This window comes from Phragmites australis, chromosome 6 (assembly GCF_958298935.1).
Source record: "Phragmites australis chromosome 6, lpPhrAust1.1, whole genome shotgun sequence".
Lineage (NCBI taxonomy): Eukaryota > Viridiplantae > Streptophyta > Magnoliopsida > Poales > Poaceae > Phragmites > Phragmites australis.
In genome coordinates this window covers 33,402,928-33,418,808 of record NC_084926.1, presented here as the reverse complement: position 1 = coordinate 33,418,808, position 15,881 = coordinate 33,402,928, and the positions used below count along the sequence as shown (strand labels likewise).

At 43.9% G+C, this 15,881-nt stretch overlaps 2 protein-coding genes across 2 annotated transcripts; one reads left to right on the top strand and one right to left on the bottom strand.

Annotated features, from left to right (window-relative positions):
* Positions 1 to 8,184: 8,184 nt before the first annotated feature.
* LOC133922261 (GDSL esterase/lipase 7-like) lies at positions 8,185 to 12,622 on the top strand. Its single transcript, XM_062367504.1, has 5 exons — positions 8,185 to 8,933; positions 9,162 to 9,319; positions 9,516 to 9,755; positions 11,719 to 11,974; positions 12,062 to 12,622. Exons 1-5 carry the CDS (start codon positions 8,633 to 8,635, stop codon positions 12,289 to 12,291), a joined length of 1,185 nt encoding a protein of 394 aa, XP_062223488.1. The 5' UTR covers positions 8,185 to 8,632; the 3' UTR covers positions 12,292 to 12,622.
* A 120-nt stretch (positions 12,623 to 12,742) lies between these two features.
* On the bottom strand, positions 12,743 to 15,881 carry LOC133922262 (calcineurin B-like protein 7). The gene is made up of 9 exons (XM_062367505.1): positions 15,656 to 15,881; positions 15,346 to 15,509; positions 15,152 to 15,234; positions 14,974 to 15,033; positions 14,634 to 14,742; positions 14,165 to 14,217; positions 13,720 to 13,800; positions 13,341 to 13,453; positions 12,743 to 13,214 (listed from the first exon to the last, which is right to left on the bottom strand). Exons 2-9 carry the CDS (start codon positions 15,422 to 15,424, stop codon positions 13,151 to 13,153), a joined length of 642 nt encoding a protein of 213 aa, XP_062223489.1. The 5' UTR covers positions 15,425 to 15,509; positions 15,656 to 15,881; the 3' UTR covers positions 12,743 to 13,150.

The following is a 15,881-nucleotide window of genomic DNA, read 5'->3' as shown; positions in this document are numbered from 1 at the left end:
AAACCTTGAGAGATTATGGCTACAACATGACCAAAGTCTCACTTTTGTGTGATAATGAGAGTGTCATCAAAATAGCAAACAATCCCGTGCAACACTCAACAATCAAACATATAGACATCTGACATCATTTCTTGAGAGATCATTCAACCAAAGGGGATATCGATATTCACCATGTAAGAACCGAAATATAACTAGCCGATATCCTCACCAAGCCACTAGATGAGAAAAGGTTTTATGAGTTGAGAAGTGAGCTAAATATCCTAGATTCTCGCAACGTTGCTTGATATGTTGCATACAATTGATTGTTTTAGCTTTATAGCTAGGAGTTTGCAAAAATGTCTTTTGTGTACTATTTTCTAAATATTTGGTTCTTGATCTTGTGATCATAATTTGCTACTTGTGATCATAGTTATGTATTGTTGTTTGCTGGCTGATCATAAATGGTTCAGGTTCCCCTCTGGGAGAGCGTCTGGTCTGGAATTATTTTCCAATCCGGAGTCTCCGGGTCCACCCGGATACTCCGGGTCATCCTAGATTCTGTATCTTCCTGAGAAGTTACCCCTTCACCTCATTCTTTCAACTCCTTTTTCAACCCTCTCATCGTGGAGAAGCCCCCTCCGGTGATTTCAAGACTCCATTGTGGATTTGGTGAGTTCTTCATCAAATCACCTTCATCTCTAGGTTGGATTCTTTGGCCCTCCCTTCGGATTGACTGTTCGAGTGTTGTGTGACCTAAAGGTACTCCTCAAGAACATTCTACCGGATCTCTCAATATCTTTATCTAGAATCAAATCCCTCTGGAAGAAATACTCCTTATCCATCCTAGAAGCACCTACTTCAAGGGTTTTGCAATGCATCGGACAAATTACCAAATCCCATATTATTCTCTCGGAGTCGGGCTACCCAAAGTATCCGGCTTGGCCCGGATGGGCTATACAGACTTGTTCGTCTGAGAATCGTTTGTCAGTTCAAATCTTGTGCAATTCTTCTTGAATCTCAAGCGTCCTATTCATATCTATCTCAGGGTATATCAAGATGGTCCGTGACAAGTTTGATTCTCAAACCTATCAACGAAGGACGAAAACTTGTTTTGATCTGCATGCTCAAAGCGATTCGCCTCCGCAGCCTGCTGAATCTGGTGGCAATGATAGTGGCAGTGCAGTGTAAGTGGCAATGGTGGTAGACCGAGGCGAGTTCGCAAGGTTGTTAGGAAAGTAAGGGTAACTCAAGCTGGTGGTATTCAGATTGATGAGGCGGCCCAAACCACAAATGTACCTCGAGGTGATATTTTGATGTCTCAGGGAAGAGGAAGAGAAAGTGGAACAATAGGAGATAGAGGCAAGGGAAAAGCCGTGGCCTCCGGCTCAAGTACTCATAGGCAAGAAGAAATTGAGGAAGACGAAAATCCAATGATGGGTCCCTTGAAGCTTCACAGGCCTCTCAAGGCACATACAACAATGGATACGTCTAAACAAGTCATAAACAATATGAAGAAGGCAAGCAAGGTGAAAATAGAAAAAAATATGAAAATCCATTTGAGTATGTGAAAAATGTGGCTGATCATCGATTTTGGAGTGACTTTCAAGCGGATTTTTATGAAACAGTGACTCTCACTAAGAAGAAGCCAATAACTCCAATGCAATGGATTGATTATGATTATATGCAAAGGAAGAATGATCTGATTTCTAATGAAGTTATTGCAGCTTGAGAAGAGAAAAGAATCAAAGACCTCATGTGTTTAAAATTTGATTGGAGTGAGGAGGTGATTGTCCAATTCTACGCAACACTTTGGTATGATCATGAGAAAAATCAAACCATGTTCTGGATGATCGACGGAGAGCAATACAAAATTACATGTCGGGCTTTTGCTTATGTATTTGGATTTGATGTCCGTGATACGCAAAAGACCAAAATTCACAATGAGACCTAACTCTCCTCCAAAGATATGGAATTTATGTATGAGGATCATGGAAAGGTGACTTATCGCACGGTTACGGGAATGAGGCCTTTCTACAAATATATCAACTCCTTGTTTCGTCTCACATTGGCTCCAAAGAGTGGAGATGCCACAATGGTACAAGGTATCTCAAGAAACCTCCTAGCTAGGATATCAAATGAGGCCGCTTCCTTTAGTGTGGTGGATTTCATATGGGAAGAGATTCATACTGCATCACACTCTCTTACACGAAGTTGTGCCTATGCTCCATACATTATGTACATGCTTGAGAAGGTTACCAAGAATTTTTTTTCAAAGAAGTGAAGCATGAGCCCTATAGGATGAGGTTGGTAAGCACAAAATCCTATACACCTCCACCTTCTCCTCCACCCAAGGCTCCAAGTGCTCAAAGGGTGGCTTCGAAGCGTCGATCTTCCTCACGTGGCTCCTTCCTTCATCAAAATGGCTCTCAAGGCTATATTCAGAATTTGCACTCATAATACCACAGAGATCAAGGAATACAAAGACAAGACTAATGCGAGGTTGAGGAAGATAGAGGAGAGACAAAAGGCCATTCATGCTCATTTGGGGATTCAGTCCCCTTGCTCTCCACTTGCCTCTGAGGAAGAGGTTAGCGAGCCCGAGACCTTTGACAATCCGTGGGCTTGGTATGACGATGCTCAAGCTGCTGCTGGGACTTCACATGCCCAAGAAGTTGATGATGAGGAGACTGAGGAGGAGGACGTAGCAGGAGCCGAGGTTAGCTCTCCTGATGATGATGATGATAATGATGGCAACGGAGACGATGGTGATGAAGATGAGGAGTTTGCGGCAGACAACGAGTAGTTCTTCATCTTTGCTTCTCTTTCCTTTTTTTTGTGCTTGATGCCAAAGGGGGAGAGAATGCCTAATCTATTATGCTGTTTTGTTCTGTTCTAGGCAGTGTGTCTTCTCTCTTATGTATTTCAATCTTTATCATTTCCGTTGGGCATGTAAGACCTATGTAATATTTTGTGACATTGTGGTGGTGTGCTAGTAGTTGAGCTTTAATATTTGTAAGTCTTTATTATGTTAGTATGATGCTATGATATGCTTGATGTAATATTTGCTTTTCTCTTTCTTTTTGTGATATATCCTGTCATATGCATCAATGCTTATCATGTTCACTCTCTTGTATCTCACAAATGCTAAGATATATGGGGAGTTCTCGTAAAAGAATTCATTTAAATATGTGCATTTGATCTAAAATTTAAATTTCAATCAATGCACACATTTAGGGGATCTCACCATATACCTTAGAATTCAAAAATCATTAATTCAATTATCTTTTGTAAGCTTAATCGTGTTGTCATCAATCACTAAAAGGGGGGAAACTGTAAATGCATCTAGGCCCCCTATATGGGTTTTGGCTAATTGATGACAAACAATTAAGGAACTAACATGTTTATTGATGTTTATTGAGGTTATGTATAGGTTTTAGTCCCGATGGAGAAATTAAAAGACGATGATATCCCTCAAAAGAAAAGTGAAGCGGCATGTAGTTACTCAATAGGTTTTAATTCGCTTTATTTTCAAATTTTAGTTTAGGAATGTCGTTCTATCAAGAGGGACATGTATTGATAGTTTTGTTGGTGTCTTAGTGCTCATGATATCCTTCTAGAACAAGAAAATTGAGATACACAATAATCCACAGATACTGGGAAAATTTCTATCTTGATTGAACCCGGAGTCTCCGAGTAAGGCCGGATACTCTGGATTCTGGACAGCAACTCGGAGTCTCCGGGTGGAGCTCCTAGCCGACCTCTCGGGATAGGTATTTAATTTTAACACAGAGTTTCTGAGTTGGCTCGGATACTCCGGGTGACCGAAGCCTCCGGACTTCTCTCCAGTAGGGAGTCTCGGTTTGCACCTAAATATTTACATCAGAGTCTCCGGGTTGACCCGGATACTCCGGAGTTCTGTTTTCATCCGGACCCTCTGGGTAGGGTTCCGGACAAGCTTATGACTGTGCGTGGCGTGCCAACCCGAAGTCTCCAGGTTGATCTGGATACTCTGGATCAGTTCAAAAAACACAGTAATGGCTAGTTTTTGAGAGAGTGGGTATAAATACCCCCCTCTCCCCTTCCTTCATTTGCTGCTGAGCTACTCATGGATAAACTCATTTATAGCCATTCAATAGCCCTCCTAACTCCACTAAAACATTAAATCTTCGAAGGTTTGGAGAGTAAGGTTGGGAGAGTGAGATTAAAGAGCTAGTGAGCTTATATCCAATCTTGAGCACTTGAGTTCATCGTTAAGCCGTCGATCCGTGTTCTTTACTCTTGGAGCCTTAAGCTCCTAGATGGTTAGGCATCGTCCGGAGAGCGCCCAAGCTTGTGGAGTGCCCCGGAAAATTTGTATTACCCCCAACAATTTGAGTAAGCAACCCTAGATTGATCTTGGTGGTCGTTTGGGTGAGGAAAGGGTTGAAAGAGACCCAACTCTTTGTGAGCTCCTCAATGAAGACGTAGGCACTTCTTTGTGGAGTGGCCGAACTTTGGGATACAATGTCTTGTCTCCTTTACTTTGTGCACATTATCTTGTTCTAGTTGATTTTAGGAGATTTGCCTCGATCTACTTGCTTGTGAGTGTTTTTGTTGTAGGTTGTTGATCAATAGGTCTTTAGGCATCTATTAGAACTTGTGGTAACTCATAGACTAAATTTGGTTTGCTTAAAAGTTCTTAGTTTCTCGATTTCCTAATCAAGCCGGAGTATTCGGGTTCGCTCGGAGTATCCGGGTCTGTATAACCCGGAGTCTCTGGACTTACCTGGAGCATCTGGACATTTTAATCCGCTTTGAAGTTTTAAAATTTCTGGAAACGCCTATTCACCCCCTCTCTAAGCGATATCTCGTACATTCACCAATTAATTTAGACCGTTGGATGAAAAGAAAGCCCGACTCCCCCATTCAACCCAATGCCTGACCGGCTCCAACCTCTGTCCTCTTTGATGGGTCGTCCTGCCTCCGTGCCGCTGTAGTTCATCATCGTGCTACCGTCACCCGCCGTCGTCGCCCATCACTGCTCCTCGCCAGCCCGACCATCGGGCCAGCCGTCGGTGCCCACTGGTAGTTGCGCCCAACCACGTGGTGTTGCCTTGCCACCAGCGCTCGATCACGCCGTGCCGTGTCATCGCATTGCTGTCGCCTGCCCGGACGTGCCGTGCTGCCTGGTCACCGAAGCCCGGCCAGAGTGTCGCCCTACCGCCGTCGACGCTCGATGGAGCCCCACCGACAGATGAGAGTAGGGGCGGCGGGAGGGGCTGAGAGGAAGGGGCCGGCTGGCCAGGAGAAAAGAAATAAGAAAGGAAGAAAATAAAAGAAAGAAAAGAAGAAAGAAGGAAAGAAAGAAGAAAGAAGAAGGAAGGAAGAAGGAAGAAGAAGGAAGGAAGAAGGACGAAGAGGGAAGAAGAAGAAGAAAAGAGAAGGGGTTTTCACGAGTTAGCCAGATTTCGTTGTTGATTCATGATCTCGCTCCAAAGGTGATTTTCTTCGTAGTCCTTAGTTGTTTGAGGATTGTGGAGTTCAGTCGTTTTCATCGCTGGATTGGTGTTTTGGTCGATCCGTCGCGTGTAGCAATATAAATCAAAATTTGAGGTTTAACTGGTGTCAGATTCAATCGTATTGTTACAATAAAGGTCGTAGGTCTTGTCGATTACTATCCAGTGGTGGTCTTGTTCATGTTCTTTGAGCAGATTAGGAGTAATTGATAAATATTGTTGTTGTCCAATGTTCTTTAGCTCGGGCATTTATTTCAGTTCTTTGGACCTCGACCTAACTAGAGGAGGATCACACCATCATTGTGCTAGTCTAGCGGTAGATGTTTCTCCGCCGTATTCAATATTGCCTTGTGCATGGGGTTTTCAAATGTAGTAACGTGTCTCCTTTTTCTTTTGTTGTTGCGGCATTTTGGTGCTAATGTATGTACTTGTTCAAGTTGTGCCGCTTCGGGACGCAACTAGCTTTTGTCTTCATCGTCAGTAAAAGCAAGTGAATATAGCGGGTGGCTACGCTTTACCTTATTATTTGGTTATCACCAAATTTTAATTGCCGCACTTACTAATAGTTTATTGAATGAAATGTGAATGTGTTATTTTCCGTATTTTGAAGATTGGATGGTTTTTCCTGGATTAAGAGGTAAAAGAAGTGGGTTAGATCTTTTCTCTTGCATTTATTTACGTTCCTCGTATGCTAAGCATAACATGTATGCCTATGTTGGAAGTTATGCCTTTTGATTATGCATAAGCTTGTTGCTTTAATTTACTTTTTTCGAAGTTTACTTGATTCTTGAGTTATGATGTGTAGAATGCAAGATTTATCGCTTGTAGTTGTTCATTCATTATAGTATGCGATTCTGAAAGTTATGCATATCTTGGAAGTTATGTTGTTGACTATGCATGAATCATATTATAAGCATAGCATCTTGCATTGAAAGTTTTATCGTGGTCTTATGGCTGTGACCGTACTGGCACAATATCGTACGTTGCCTGTGGAGGGGTACAACGCACACCCTTGTGTTGCTCGTAGAGGGGTAAGAGTGAAAAAGAATATGTCATATGCATACATATGCATTATCATGGATGTCTATACTTTAATTGATTTGGTGTCGTTCTTACATTGCAAAGAAGTCTTTAATATCGTTTGAGATAGAACTGATATGGTGAATCATAGCTAGCGGATGTTAGTATGTGGTTTTTGATGTTTTGTCATGATTAATTATGTTTTTTAGTTATTGTTAACAGGTTCAACTTATTATCTTTGTTAAGGACAAATGTTTAATCAACTGTAGCTAAATAGTTTTTAAAAGCAATTTACTTACTGAGATTTTCGAATCTCACCCTTGCTATTTTTTTCAGGTACGCCTTGAGGTGACGTCGAGCATGCGGGATGGGCACCAGTATGACTTTTGCACAAATCACTTCTGCTTATCTTTTTTGTTGTAATGTCAGTTTGATGTCTCTTGATCGTCTATTGTATGTTTGCCTCATTGCGGTATGGATATGTGATTGAGGTATGTTCTTCGTTTGCTAGGATGCTTACTATTAGTGTGAAGATATATTTATCTCTGTGTATGAGATCTTTGATCAGTTATACCTCTATTTATAGGGGAGGTGTTGACGAAATTTTCTTGTTCGGCGGGCTATAGGTAGGTTTTAGTGGTGCTTCGAGCTTATGGTGTTCCCTGGGGTGTTACACTTACTTTCTGGAGTAGACGATGGAGAGGCCGAAAGCAAGGGACATGAATGCTCTGAAAACATAACATAGATGCCCCTTGTATGCCGAGGTCGTCATGGGCATTCGTTCTCGGAGATACAATGCCGCTATGCCTCCTGCAGGGCTTACTGCAATTGAAGTCCGAGGAGTGAAAGATTGCTGGAACAGAGAAAGGCCTAACTCCAGGCCAAGGATATTGCTGCTGAGCACTAGAACACGGGGAGAACACACGATAACACGATCATACGTGCACATAACACGGTCACCACCTGCAAAACATGCACGAAGGTGTGGCCACAATCACCAACAACACGAATTGGCCGCGAACATCATGGCCAAGCCATGAACGAAGGCAAGGCACACAAGTCCGAACACAATCGCAAGACCACAAGAACAAGGACACACTCGTGCGACACTGCCGAAGCCAAGCTGCGCACCAAGATATTGTAGTCAACCACCAAGACGATGCGCGAGGTCACAGAGACATGGATCGTTGCTCAACGAATGGTCACAAGCCGGTGACAACGAGCGCTGCACGATCGGGCACACCACTGTAAGGAGGTGCGCCTACGGCATCGTAGGACTCACCATGCCACGGAAGCAAGGAGGACGATTGAGGAGGTCACTGGTGAGATCAAGCGAAGCGAGGTGGAAGGTTGAGGTGAGGATGGAGCCGAGGCCTTTGCTCTATCGATCCAATGTTGGAGCCAATAGACGCTGCCACCACCCCACACCCACGTGGGCACACAAATGAGTTGTACTCTGCTAGGGTGGAGGGTATGCGCACCTGGCCGTGGCTCACCACTAGGAAACCCTTTTCTAGGAAGGAAGAGGAGGTGCGCCTAGTGGTGATGGGCTTCTCGGCCTCATTGGGCTTGTAGTGGCCCAGCAGTGATCGCCTCTTCATCTCTCTCCTTTTTTTTTTCTTTTCCTTTTCCAATTTTCAATTTCTGAAATTTAACTCCATTCAAAGTTGACTCCAATTCAAAGTTTAATAGAAAACCCTCTAAATTCTAACATAGAGTTCTTGACTGAATTTCTATCAGCTCGGTGCCAATACAATGATGTAGGATTTTTTAGACTAAATGATGTAGGAAATCGTGGCGTGCTGCTTAGCCCTCTGCTAGACCTGATCTAACCTCTAACTTTATTTTTCTTTTTGAGCGGCTGATCTAATCGCTAACTAGATCCGACCAAGAGCCGCTCTGCCCACCTCAGATACAGAACCGGACAGGACCAGACCTGGTTCACAAAACGAGGCCCAGTAGCCAACCGGCCCAGCCCGACCAGCATATGTGAGCCGACTCGACCCGAGTCCACCACCGTCTTGTCCAAGTCCACACACACCCCGAGCCGAGCGGCTCCGCCCGACCGGCCGCTCCCAACTTTTTCCCACCCGCCGAGCGCGCGAACTCGCCACCGCCACCGCGCGCCTGCGCCGGAAATGGCGCCTCGCTCGCCCCTCATCGTCCTCCTCCTCCTGTTCGTCTCCGTTCCCCGCTGCTGCTACTCCACCGCCGCCGCCGCCGCCGCCACGCTGTCCTCGCCGTCCCCGTCCCCGTCGGTGCGGTCCGCGCCGCTGGTCCCGGCGCTCTTCGTCATCGGCGACTCCACGGCCGACGTCGGCACCAACAACTACCTCGGCACGCTCGCCCGCGCCGACCGAGAGCCCTACGGCCGCGACTTCGACACGCGCCGCCCCACCGGGCGATTCTCCAACGGCCGCATCCCCGTCGATTACATCGGTAAGGCTCCGCCCAGCCTCCTTTGGTTCCCTGGCTCCCTATTCCAGTAGTCCGTGCGTTGAGGTTGCGGCGGATGAGGATTTTAGATGTCCGATGTGGGTTTTGGTTTGTCCTTGGCTTGTTTCTCGATTTCCTCAACCTTCTCTTTTTTTGAAGAACTACTTCAAACCTTCTCTTGTTTTGAATCGTTCTTGTGTCATTGATCTTTGTTTCGATTTCGTCGTGCAGCGGAGAGGCTGGGCCTCCCCTTCGTGCCTCCCTACCTTGAACAGAACATGCGCATGGGCGTCGGCAGTGCTGGCCTCACCAACATTGATGGAATGATCCAAGGTGTCAACTATGCGTCCGCCGCAGCCGGCATCATCTCCAGTAGTGGCTCTGAACTGGTCTGTCCTCCCATCTCTCCCAAAAAATCCATGTTAAGTTCAATTTGGCAGTATTGTCCTGATGTTGTTGAGAATCTGTTTGGAAAACGCGCAATCCTTGGTGCAGACCACGGCATTCTATTGTTGATTGTGGTTTGTTCACTTCAGTATGGCCCTTAATTCAGTGGGGCTGACTGCAATTTTGGTTGTGCTGTAGGGTATGCATGTGTCGCTGACCCAGCAGGTGCAGCAGGTCGAGGACACATATGAGCAGCTCTCACTGGCTCTCGGGGAGGTGGCTGTGGCCAACCTGTTCAGGAGGTCGGTGTTCTTTGTGTCCATCGGGAGCAATGATTTCATCCACTACTACCTGCGCAATGTGTCTGGTGTCCAGATGCGTTACCTACCATGGGAGTTCAACCAGCTCCTTGTCAATACAGTGAGGCAGGAAATCAAGGTGTGTTCTCATTGTCCAGTTTATTCTGTGCAGCATTTGTTGCTCTATTTGGATTGTCCTAGGCTGCTATCTCTGTTTTTGTGCAAATCATTGCGTTGGAGTATCATGCTTAGCCCCGAGATGTGAGCATTTCTAATTGTGATACTATGGTTTAGCTTGGTGGAGCTGTTCCAATTATAGTTGGGGATCGCATGCATGAACCATTTTTACTTGCAATTAGTTCATAAATTATCTCGTGCTTTAACGGGCTGCTCCCACATTTGCCTATTGTATTTTGCAGTTCTCAAGTCTAAACCCAGGAGTGAATGGATGATTTGTGTTTTTTAAACATACTTGTTTATGTGGAAACTGTATACATTTGCTATTTGGAAAAGCTAACTCATTTGAACACAGAAAATGGATTAACCTATTATATATTTCTATAACCTTGGATTGTAGCAGTTCTGGAGTGTATGTCCTTTACCTTTCATTGGTTTTCTTAGTTTCAAATATGGGTTGTTTTTCAAGAAAGCAACATTGGTTTGCATTAGTTCACCCTAAGTTCTGTGCTAACGAATGGTTATTAAAATGCAAATAAACAATTGACGTCAGTTGCAGCATTTTAATCGAATATTAAATTAAATTGATTGAAACAGTTATCTTGTGTATGCTAGGGGCTAACGACCTATAATTGATATTGATTAGGGAAAATTGCAAAAACTCACTTGCGTGACAGGGGGGTTTTCATTTACCCATTCACAAGAACTTTCAGTTCATTTTACACCTGCAAATTTGAAGTGTTTTTAGATACCCCTTTGGATCCATGTCGCTTTGACCGTCACACGTGTACACCACATGGCCACGGATCGTGCTGCGTGGCCTCCGTCGACTCGTCCAGCGTGGCGGGCGTGCGGCTTGGCTCCTCTCCATAGCTCTCCATAGCTTGGCTCCCCTGCATCATGCTCCCCTCCCAAGCTCATTGCCCCTGCCATCGGCCGCCACCCCTCGCCAAGACCTCCATCGTCGCCCCTCCCCGTCCACCACCCCTCCCTCAGCTACCAAATACACCGGATTCAAAGGTGGTGACCACCGGATTCCGCTTGTCCATCAAGGTCGGTCGCCCCTCCTTCCGCCTTCGAATCCGGTGTATCTGGTAGCTGAGGAAGGGGTGGTGGACGAGGGAGGGGCAACGACGGAGGTCTTGGTGAGGGGTGGCGTCTAATGGCGAGGGTGTTGGGGTGACGAGTTTGGGAGGGGAGCACGATACAAGAGAGCCGAGCTATGGAGAGAAACTAAGCCACACGCCCATCACGCTGGACAAGCTGACGGAGGCCATGCAACACGATTTGCGGCCATGTGGCACACACGTGTGATGGTCAAAGCGACATATGGATCCAAGGGGGTATCTAAAAACACTTCAAATTTGCAAGTGTAAGACTGAATTGAAAGATCTTGTGAGTGGGTAAATGAAAAGAAAACTCCCTTTCATGTAAGTGGGCTTTTACAATTTTCCCTATTGATTATGTCTTGGACTGAATGTGCATCTGACTTACTCGTATCTCACTTATTTTTTGAGTGGTTTGTACCGCTCTACATTTTGGGGGTCCAAGTTAAATGTATTCTACTTTAAACTCAACTGGCAAAACAGCTTGCACATTTATCCTTCTCTACTCATGACCTGACTATGATAAAGCATGATTCTAGGTTCATGTTCATTTTTTCACTATGCCTAATATATCTCCATTGATGAATCTTAAAATAGAACATGTGATTTGCGTTGATTGAAGATGCGCATGCCATGAAATTGTTGTATTGACAGTATGGCTTAGTTATTTTCATGTTTATAGAACTTTCATAAATGAACAGGAATTATGTTTTTTTTGTAACTTTGTCATATGTTCTTGTCAGATTATCTGTGGAACTTTTGATATCTAGATGAGTTGTATATAGCATGCTCTCTTCTGACAATGATGATTTTATGCAGAATCTGTACAACATCAATGTCCGAAAAGTCATTCTGATGGGCCTACCTCCTGTTGGCTGCACTCCTCATTTCCTTGAGGAGTATGGCAGTCAAAATGGGGAGTGCATTGATTATATCAACAATGTCGTGATTGAATTCAACTATGCCCTAAGACACATGTCCAGCGAGTTCATCCACCAGCACACAGACTCTATGATCAGTTATTGCGACACTTTTGAGGGGTCTGTGGACATACTAAATAATCGTGACCACTATGGTGAGTAAATGCATCATTAGCATGTTTAGATTGCTTTCTATCCTTAGGGCAGCACTTACATCATGATCGAATTACTACAATGTGCAGGTTTTGTCACCACCACTGACGCTTGCTGTGGGCTGGGCAAGTATGGAGGCCTGTTCATGTGCGTTCTTCCACAGATGGCCTGCAGCGACGCATCAAGCCATGTCTGGTGGGACGAATTCCACCCAACAGATGCTGTCAACCGAATCTTGGCGGATAATGTGTGGTCTGGTCAGCACACCAAGATGTGCTATCCTATGGACTTGCAGGAGATGGTAAAACTGAAGCTGTAGGACCGACCTGAATATCCATTGCAGTTACTAGCACAACATATGTGTTTTTCGATAAAGAACCTGTACCAGGTTACACACTGAAATGCATGCCGTGTGAATTACGAAGATTCAGACAGATGGACTTGTTAGTTTTAGATTGCTCACGATTACATGCAAGTACGTCATTATCATGCTTGTTCTATGTAAATGCACTGTAAAGGATCTATGTGGTCGTACTGGACATGGATAGGTGCTGATGAGTGATGAACATAGTAGGTGACAAAAAGGATCGTTCAGTTTTGTACCTGACAAGTTTCATTTCTGAATATATTCTGACAAAAACTGTTGTCGACTGTAGCTTCTGCTATTCTGCAAAATTGTACTGGCAAAATCTACAACTCTGTAAAGTCAACACAAAGTTGACCATGGGACTCCAATTATTAGAAGTTGTTATAAACTGGTACACAGCATCACTTAATAATCAGCCACTTCACATGCCAGTTTTACAGCCTCAAGAACCAAAGCAAAAATGAAAAGGGGAAGACCTAGCACTCATCATTCTGATCCTTACAACCACGCCCTCAAGTGAACCACTTGCTTACATGTTACAATAACCTTGTGGTCTGTTTCTACAGTAATTTGCGCGGTGTCCTTCTTTGCGGGATCTCTTTATTACCATATACAGCACACCTAATCTCACCCCCAAAATCCCAGATCTGTGCCTGCATCTTCAGGAGGTTGCTGCTGCTGAATGTCTGAGACTTGAATCACCAGATAGATGCTTGCTGATGACTGGCAACCTGAGCTTGCAGTGTCCTCACAGCTTGGCCATGACCACAGTGAGCAATATAGAAAGAGCCTGGGGAGTTTTGCGAGGGTGCTACAACTCTTCATCACCAACTGCAGAGGTCAGAACAAAGCTGGGGAATGCCATGGTTATATCCCTGTATAGGAGACGCGCAGTGCATCGCAAAATGTCAGAGTTTACTACTTGATAGATGAAATCATTTGCAGGTAACTGGAGAGCACCAAGCATTTTTGCAAGATGAAAATGTGCCAGGTAGACTTACTTCAGGTATGGAAGCGTCATGTTCTTCAGCAAAGCAGGGTTTTTGCGAGCAAAAACCTTCCATTCATCGGGATCTATCCTCCCATCACCGTTCATGTCGGCTTGCTCGAACGTCTGCCGTAACTTGAGTTAGCATATCATGAACCCATGTGTTGGCTGTCTACCTCATAATGTGAATGCTTCTTGGCTCTTGCGCCACTAGTAGCGATTTCAAAATGAAATCTATGACAAGTTTTGTGAAGGAATTGGGCTTGTGTGATAGCCAAATGTCAGGTAGCAAGGCAATTTGGTGCAAACGAATGTGTCACACTACAATATCCGTGGTAGACATAAGCTGTAGGGAAGAGCTGAAAGTAACGGTTCATCTAGATGCACTGTACCTGATCCACAATTTGTTCAACGGCGTCATCAGAAAGAAGCAAATCTGATTCATTCAGAATGGCAAGCACCATTTCCTTGAGCTGCGTGATTGATCAAAGATAAAGTCTCAGTTCTAGGATTTTCAGAGTTAAAGTAGTAAGATATTATTACACGCTACCATTAGTTTATAAACATTTGATTTTCTAGGACAAGGAGTTTTTTCCAAACATAATAGGCTACCATTATTTATTTTACTCAACTGTGGCTTAATTTCTTGCATGACAAGAAAATATGCTGTCAGTACTCCTAAAAAAAATGTGCTGTCTCCTGTCAGTACTGAATACTGAAGGCTAGGTTATGCATGGAAATTGGTAATATCAGCATATTATGTAAGTATCACGTTCCTTCGAAGAATTGTAAGAAGAATGATTCGATGATTCAATTCAAATTATTAAAGATACACACCTCTTCGCGTTCAATGTATCCAGTACCTCTCAGATCATATAGCCGAAATGCAACTGCAGGAAGGAATTCCTTGAGATGTCAGACAGAGAAGACTCATCTGAACAGAAGACGAGAGAATATGCTTGGGTACAAATAATTACAGGAGATTAATAACTATCACAAAAAAAATTCAAGACGACTGCTGCTTCGCATACTAAATCATCTTTACTGCTTCATGTTTGCCTCTATCTTCTAAACTGCCTAATTGTCAGAAAACTGTGTTTCTGCTATAGATTTTCAGCGAGCTAAAAAAGGGAAAATAAAGCTGCAATACTACTACTCGAAATTGACCGATTTTCCTATATAAAAGAAAAAATTGACCCATTTTTATGCCATATCTTGAAATACTACAATGCAGTAATGAGCAATAAGTACCTCAGGCCATATACATCAGGAAATGGGAGCTGAAATAGGAAATTTGGATTCTTACAGGCGATCTTTTCTGCCAAAGGCGTGTCCGGATGGAAAATGTTGAGGGACCGAATGAACTCCCCGAAATCAATCACCCCATTGCGCTTCAGATCAAACAAATCAAATATCTGAACATATTATAGAAGAGTGTCATACATCTGGACAGATTTTACAGTTTAGCTGACACCAGATACTTCTAGAAAAGCTTTTGCATGAAGATAACAGACTAATAAGAAAGTGTCCAGGTCAGGTTTCAGCAGGAAAATCTGGAATTATATATGTTTAGGCACCAGAATTGAAGGGCACTGAAATGACCTAAGAGATAACTGCTACAATGGAGACTGAATTAAAAAACTGACCCGATCGGCAAAAAAATTCTTCCTGTTGCTGTTCCTGAAGAGGGCAAGTTGAAACTCCTCCTGCACAAGAAAAATACCAGTCGAAATTAATTTTGCTTAGAGCTTCAGAATCACATGGCCAAATTTGTCGCGATAGCGAAAGGTTTGGTCACACTGCAAGCAAGCTGTACGGCTGTACCTTGTGAATTAGGCCATCCTTGAAAATGGAATGGCTTATCTTCTTGTACAGCTCATAGAGGGCCTCCACTTCATTCACAGAAACTGCAACACGTATGAACAGGTGAACAGCAAGCAAGCACTAGGATTATTCCTTTATTCTTGAGCTGCAAAAAAGAGCCTAAATATTTTCTCATGGAGTAATCAGATTCTTACAAGTGGTCCCTTTAGCCAAAATATTGGGATCCTCATACCCCGGAGCTCGTTTGAACTGCTTCGATGATACACAGCCCATGCAAACGTGGTCTTAAGGATAGCAACCGCAACCTTTGTTCAAGCTAACAACCGGCGTATCGCAGAAAGTGATCGATCAAAAGCACCTAACCAAAAGAGAAAGAAATTGACATCAACAAAGCAAGAAGACAAGTCATATGAGGAAGTTTCCAGGGGGAAAAAGAAACAACTTTTCAACAAACACATGAAGCAGTTGTGTTGGGCATCAAAATTCAAAAACACCAGAGCTCACCTACGAATCAACACAAATGGATGCTCTTAGCTGCGAGAGTTCGACAAGAGGATGAGCAAAAGAAGGAGAGTGTGAGGTGAAGTATCTTCCAAGCTCCAATTTAATGGCAGCTGCAATGGACATGGAAGAAGAAGAAGCAAACCTATATTTATGTGAATGCACAGGGACACCTTACACTGCCACAATATCATTAGAGAAATGTTGGTACCGACAGGCAAGGCAAGAG